Source organism: Microtus ochrogaster, chromosome 24 (assembly GCF_000317375.1).
Source record: "Microtus ochrogaster isolate Prairie Vole_2 chromosome 24, MicOch1.0, whole genome shotgun sequence".
Taxonomy (NCBI): domain Eukaryota; kingdom Metazoa; phylum Chordata; class Mammalia; order Rodentia; family Cricetidae; genus Microtus; species Microtus ochrogaster.
Window position 1 is genome coordinate 17973256 of NC_022024.1, and position 7359 is coordinate 17980614.

At 39.7% G+C, this 7359-nt stretch overlaps 1 protein-coding gene across 2 annotated transcripts in view; it reads left to right on the forward strand.

Annotated features, from left to right (window-relative positions):
- The window catches only part of Otogl (otogelin like), a 120980-nt gene that overhangs the window by 30492 nt on the left and 83129 nt on the right, over nucleotides 1-7359 (forward strand). For both annotated transcript variants that reach the window (XM_005358092.2, XM_026784580.1), the window contains exons 11-15: nucleotides 2565-2671; nucleotides 2862-2987; nucleotides 4581-4689; nucleotides 5505-5551; nucleotides 5988-6133. In XM_005358092.2, coding sequence (XP_005358149.1) covers nucleotides 2565-2671; nucleotides 2862-2987; nucleotides 4581-4689; nucleotides 5505-5551; nucleotides 5988-6133 — 535 coding nt within the window. The remainder of the gene's footprint in view (nucleotides 1-2564; nucleotides 2672-2861; nucleotides 2988-4580; nucleotides 4690-5504; nucleotides 5552-5987; nucleotides 6134-7359) is intronic.

Genomic DNA, 7359 nt, shown 5'->3' on the forward strand with positions numbered 1-7359 from the left:
CCCTTTGCCCTCCCGATTAGGGTTATTTCCCAGCACCGGAGCAGGCTAAGCTGGGAGGTCCTATGCTGCCAAAGAGGGAAGGGAGCCAGGGAGACAGGGGGTGGAGGGTTCTGGAGGTAAGCTGGATGGGATAGAAAGAGAGAGGAGGTATCGGGCAGTATAGCCCCTGCAGAATGACCAGGAAGTGTAGGAGGGGTGAGGAATGTCTGAGTTCCCTGTTCCTGGCTGCCGCACTCACTCACCCCAATGATGTCTCTCCTGGTGCCCAGATTGAAACTCCGTGCTGCTTGGGTAGCTCGCAAACAAAGGGCCCACCCTGTTTGCTGCAGGCAGGCTATGGAGACAAAGGAACTACCACCCTACCCTTTGCCCTCCCGATTAGGGTTAGGTCCCAGTGCCCAAGCAGGCTGAGCTGGAAGGTGCTATGCGGCCAAAGAGGGAAGGGAGCCAGGGAGACAGGGGGTGGGGGGTTCTGGATGTAAGCTGGATGGGATAGGAAGAGAGAGGAGGTATCGGGCAGTATAGCCCCTGCAGAATGACCAGGAAGTGTAGGAGGGGTGAGGAATGTCTGAGTTCCCTGTTCCTGGCTGCCGCACTCACTCACCCCAATGATGTCTCTCTTGGTGCCCAGATTGAAACTCCATGCTGCTTGGGTAGCTCGCAAACAAAGGGGATGATGATTCTTTTCTTTACCTGGACCATGAAACAGATTCAGAAAGATTCTGTTTGATGAAAAGGTGGATTGACTATGGGCACACATTTGTTTCTTGTTTCAGCAATGATGGCTCATTGAAATTGACTTGATGCCCATCTTTTGTGCTTCCTAGCTAAGCAGTGTGGTACACATGGAATCATAGAAACCATGTTCCTATAGTCTCCCCTCTGAAAGCTCTATTCTAGTGGGGTAGAGAAGTGGGTTCCCAACAGTGGCACCCACCTTTGCCTCCTCCTTGTGATGGGCACAGAGAAATCAAGGGCTGCATACTAAACTCCACTGAAGACGTAGAATTTGATGGAAACAATACGATCCTTGTAACTATGCCTTCTGGGTTTGCTTCTAAAAACTTGGCAGCAAAGAAATGATTTTTAATTTTTGGCATGTAAGAGTCAATCAAATTAGAAACAACTATTATTTAATGCTTGTTTTTCTCACTGGAGTTAACATCCAAATGGAAAATCAGCTCATTTCCTTTCACTAAGTTAGGATAATGAATTCCTTCTTGAACAGTTTGATGTATTTTGTTAGGTGCCATAAGACTGTGTGCCTCAGATAGTGCCTCCTTGGAGTAACATAGATTCTCAGTAAATGACAGATATTTTGATATTTGTTGCATCGTTTGGCAAGCCCCAAATCACTTTCTCTATTAACTTTCAAAATTACTATTAATTGTAAGAAACACTCACACCTTTTAAGGTAAACCGTGAGATTTCAAGGTAAATCTCTTCCAGAAACGCAACAGTTTTTGAAATACACTTACTTCCTTTCAGGAAGACTTTTCTGTTTTGTTCTCTGAGGATTTTCTGAGCCCCTGCAGTTATGTGGACAGGTTTCTCTTTTGCCTTCTAAAGCTCAGTTAATTGGACTAGATAAGCTACTTGGCTCCAATTACAGAGAATGAGGGCAATTTGAGAAGGTGGCTCTTATAACAAAGACTGAAGACGTTAAGAGTCACAGGGTGAAACATTCTTAAGGTCATTATCGTGTAAGATCCTTAACGATCCAATTTTGAGTACGGACCGGGTTGAAAACCAAGCTCGCTACCTTGTTAGAAACCTGTTTATTTTGAAAGCGCCTAGTTGATCTGCTCTGGGAACTGGCAGATCCCATAAGAAATTATTGTTTACAGAACTTCTAGAGTGATGGCAAGAAAATAATTAGAGATAATTTACTTGTGGCAATGCTGTAAAAATGTCCAGCTTCAGTGAAAGGGCTCAGAAATCTCCTTTGAAATCTTAAGTTAAATATTATTTATTAAGTCTTTGAAAAATATTTTGGACTGTTATGGCAAGAACTGATATGGTATGAGCATAATCCTTAGGAAGGCCACAGACTATTGGGCAATTCAGAATGAGGTGTTTCCAAAAAAAGCTCATCCTTGATATTTTTGTAGAAATACAATTTTATCTGTTTTTATTTCATTAAATTTTTTATATGCATTTAATGACTATTAAATTCTAAGATATCTAAAATATTTTGTGTAGATGTAAAACCACATGTGAAGATTTAAAAAATTTAAATATAAATACTTTTCGTTATAGTATAGTATAGTAAAGGGAAAGGCTTTGATAAAGGTGTGGACTTACATGGTATTAAATTTAGGTGGGTGTATTCATCTAGGATCTCTTGTATGTGTTTTCAACATTCTTGTCTCCTACAAGGTACGTCATGGAAGATAATGCATTCTGACATTAACTAATGTTAGCGTCTTTATTATACAAACCCTCATTGCTTTTAACACTCAGGGGGGGTGTCTAAGGTCCAAGGAAGATTTCTGTCTAGATTTCCAAGTGTCTCTGGCTCAGTTTTCTCTCTTTATCTTTTTTTCTTTTTTTATTCTTTCGAGAACGGATGATGATGAAACTTACTGCCGGGCAGCCACCGAGTACGCCAGAGCCTGTTCTCACGCTGGCTTTCCCATTCAAGACTGGAGGGATGACTTTCCAGCATGCAGTACGTTTGTGGTTTTCAAGCCATGTATTTTTACAAAAAGTTTCAGTCTTATCCTAGAATTCAGCTTGCCTAACTTCTCTAACACACTGCAAAACTTTAAAAAATGGCTGACATAGTTGTAAATGTATCTATTTCCTCAACCCCGTTTTTTGGAAAAATTGACTTGTCGCCCACTGCGTGCCCATTGCAGTTGATAAATGCGACGACAGCTTTGTCCACCGGGACTGTATCAGCTGTTGCCCCCCTAGCTGCACGTTTGAGAAGCAGTGTCTCGGGAGCAATCTTCATTGCCTTGATGGATGCTATTGTGCTGACGGTAAGCGCCTTGCGAAGAAACCCTGCCTGCACTCCTCTATCGTGGTACTCGGTTATGGGAAGACCACATCTTGGTCTTGTTGTCCATTCCCTGAACATTAGAGCAACCGCAACTTCCTACCCTCGGAGCATTCAATCTTTTAAGTGACTGAGAGGAACGTTTCCTCTTCTTCAATAAAAGGGTGTTTTTTTTTTAATTTTGCCAAAAAAATTCAGAAACTTGGACACTAGTATTTTTAATTCCCAAGGTGATGAATATATTCTTTTACTATATCATAGTACATTATATATTCTTATTTCCTGGACTGTGAAAGTGAGTTTGGGAAAGACCCTTCCCATTTTTCCATGGTAAGATTTTAGTCCTAGTGTAGATTTAATATTTGAAATGAAAATGACAACAGACAGTAGAAGTGAGCTTTAAAGTTATTGTATGGATAGACATCTATAGAGAAGAACAAAGATGTTTTCTAGCTTCCTCTCTCTTTTCTTTGAGTGTGCACATGAGTAATTAATTATTGTGCGTGTAAGCATCTGCACGCAGAGGCCAGAGACTGAGGTTATGTGTGTGTCTTTATTACTCTCCACTAGTTTTTGGAGAATGGGTTTCTCTGAACTGCGGAGCTTGCCATTTTGGCTAGACTGGCTGACTACCAGGTTCTAGGATTCATCTGTTCAATAACCCAGGGCTGGGATTTTATGAGCGCATCACTAGGCCTTCCTTATCTGCATCCTATAGATCCATACTCAAACCCTGTACATACACAGCAAACGCTCTACCCACGGAGCCACATTCTCAGTCCAACATGTTCCCCACCCTTAAAAAAATACAAATTTGGAAAAGAAGACTGGGCATGTAGCCCAGGGCTAAAGTACTTCCCTAGTATTCAAAAGACCTTGGTCAATCTCCAGGTCTCAAAATGAAAAAACATAAAGGTGTTAAGTGATTTTCCCAGCGCCTTTTTTGACTTGCCAGTGCGGTGAGCCAGTGGCAGTCTTGAGGTGTTTGCTTACAGTCAAACACTGGATAAGGCTGTGGCTTCAGGGCCTAAGTCCATGTGCTATGGTAGGCCAATCTTTTTTCCTGTAGAAACTTGCTATGAATAAAATCAGTGCATGGAAAAGCTGATTTAAATTTTGCTCCATCCTCATTTATCCTTCACAAAGTTTTAGCAAATGCACTTCGTCGAACCAGTGAGTAGCACTGTTCTATAGTGTTTGCATAATAGTGTAAATCTCTTTTATCCATCTTTGGCTGATCAGAACATAAACTAAGGATATACTATCTCACTTCTTTCTTTCTCTTCCCTTAAAGTCCAGGAAGCACTTTTCAGCTTCCTTTCTTCTCTTTGGTAGGCTTTGAGATTTTGATGGTTAAGTACAGGAAATCAAAGTTGAAATTTCATTGAAGTAAGCCTTTATAAGGGAGACATGACTGAGAGCCAGGTTGCTAGACTCTTCCCTGACAGTCAAGGAGCTTTTGTTTCTAGCACCTTCCATAAGCAAGGTCCCAACACTTGACTGAATTGTTGTATTGTTAAAGAATGTAACCCTTACTATTTCTTTTGAGAATATAACATTTATTTTTCTTAAATAGGCCTCATAATGGACAATGGGACTTGCATCTCCTTGGAGAGTTGCCCATGTAGTTTCCATGGGTTAGCTTATTCAGTTGGCTCAAAAATTGAGCAAGAGTGCACCGAGTGGTAAGTGGTCCATGGGGAGAGAATAGTTTCTAGGTACCATTCTCCTTAACAACTTGGCCATGACAGTTATCTTGTAGATTCTACCCATTGCTTAGTTTCATCCGTTGAGTTCTGAAACACAGTTTGTATTTTACTTGAACTGCACATGTTCATTATCTTTGTGTGTTTGTATTCTTATTATTTCCCTTGATGATTTCATAAAATCCTCTGCCCATATGCTATTATGTTATTCATAATCATTAATTAACACATGCTTTTATTCTTAGAACTATGTGGTGCTCCTGGGTTTACATACTAGGTACTTTATAAAGTGACTGTCTATTGCCAATTTTTGGTTATGATCAATAAGATTTACAATTTCTTATTAACCTAGCTCAGCCTCTGGGTAAGCATGAAATTTTTCCAGGACACTCCCAGGCAAATGCAGGCTACATGACTATGGTCCCTTTCTCTTTGCTGTCAGTATGCACAAAAGACATGCCATCGTATAACTAATCATGTTCTCAGATGCTGGCGTCATCAGAAACCCTTTCTTTCTCCAGAAACCCCTCACTTTGTCAAGGTGGGAAGAAGCCTATAGTCTGTGTCTTCCACAAGAAGACATCTCTTTCCTCTTGTCCGTGGCTGGTGACATTAAATAGATACATAATAAACAGCCATTTATGAACCATCCGGTTCATAATGATTAGTCTAACTTTCTTAGAATACTAGTCAGATAATATAGAACCTATTATGTTTTGTCTATTAATTGATATATTGAGGCGAATGTCAGCATAATGTTTGTGTCAGGCTAATATCTTTATAATTTTATTTAGTGTATGTGTTGGTGGAGTTTGGAACTGCACTGAGCATGACTGTCCAGGTAATTTTTTCAAATGTTAAAAACCAATCTTGAAATCTTAAAAAGTAGTTTTTAACTTGGAAGGGAAAACAACACTGATTTTTATGAATGCATCTCATATATACTTCAAAGCATGTAATAACATAAAATTTGCTTGTAGAGGATAATTGAGAAATTGAATACATGGTACCATTGAGTAGGCAACTTCGGTAAAATTTTGTCAAAACGGGTAAATATAATGCCTAAAACAACTTGGAAAGGCTATCATTTAGTAATTTTTAAATGAAATTTAATGACTTAGTTTGTCAGATCAGTAAAACTAAATTTACACTTTAGATCTTCTTTTGAGGTATGCTTAATTATCCTAAATTGTTATCCTCCTGCTGTTCAGGAATTAACACACTTTTTCCTCCCTCCTTTCTCTGTGTTCTTCTCTTTCCTTATTTATTTTGGACAGTTCAGTGCTCTGTTGTGGGCGACTCTCATTTTACCACCTTTGATGGGCGCCATTACTCTTTCATTGGCTTGTGTCAGTACATCCTCGTGAAAGGAACTGGAAAAGATAAATTCACAATTACTTTACAGAAAGCTCACTGTGAACAGGTAAGCGCTAACGCCCAACAGTGAGCAGGGGAATAACTGCAGTTCAGACTCCAACTTCACATTCTGATTAAGTGACAACTCTGATTAATAAAATAGATTATTCTTAATATATTGATTTTTAATATGTCATTATTCCTAATATATCACAAAAGAATGAATAGTGCTCACTGTTAGTCATGACATATATTGATGATGTGGTGAACCTTGACTTTAGATGTATTTACATTTGCAAACAAAAATAACTCAAAGTTATTTATGTATGTTCTTTTTTGAAACTTAGTATATGATTTCACTCTGGGACTAAGCCTTAATTTATTGTCAAACTCTTTGTGTAACAGGGTAGTTTTTTTTTTTTTGTATAGGATCCAGTAGGTTTCATATCATTCCAAAGGGATACATAAAATGTAATAATATAATATATAACTCTTTGACTTATTATAATATCGATGTTGGATCTTTTCTTTAAATAAAAACATCATTAATCTGTTATAAAAGGAAAAACAATTTCAAAATTTTACCTAAACCTATAATAATCAGGTCAGGTAATCCTATAGAAGAGTGGGGATGGGGAAAGGATTGTAGGAGCCAGAGGGGTCAGGGACATCACAGGAAAAGTCACAGAAACAGCTAACCTGGGATCCACAGAAACTCAACCAACCATCAGGGAGCCTGCGTGGATGTCACTTAGGACCTCTGCATGTATGTTATTGTGTGGCTTGGTGTTCTTGTGAAACTCCTAACAGTAGGAGAGGGGGCTGTCTTACATTCTTGTGCCTGCTTATATTGGATTCTTCTTTTCCTATTGGATTACTTCATCCAGCCTTCATGTGAGGGAAGGGGCCTAGTCTTAGGGAAACTTGATTATGCCATGGCTGGCTGATAGCTATGAGTGGTGTTTCCTTTTCTGAAAGGAAACAGGGGAATGGATTGGGGGCAGTGGGAGGAGAGGTAGGTGGAATGAGGGAAGAGACGTTGTAGTTAGGATGTAATATGTAGGAGAAAAATAAATAAAAAATAATCCCAATAAAAGGCCATTTTCAGCCGGGCGATGGTGGCACACGCCTTTAATCCCAGCACTCGGGAGGCAGAGGCAAGCAGATCTCTGTGAGTTCGAGACCAGCCTGGTCTACAAGAGCTAGTTCCAGGACAGGCTCCAAAGCCACAGAGAAACCCTGTCTCAACTTACTAAACCTGGATGGAGGTGGGCAGTCCTTGGACTTCCCACA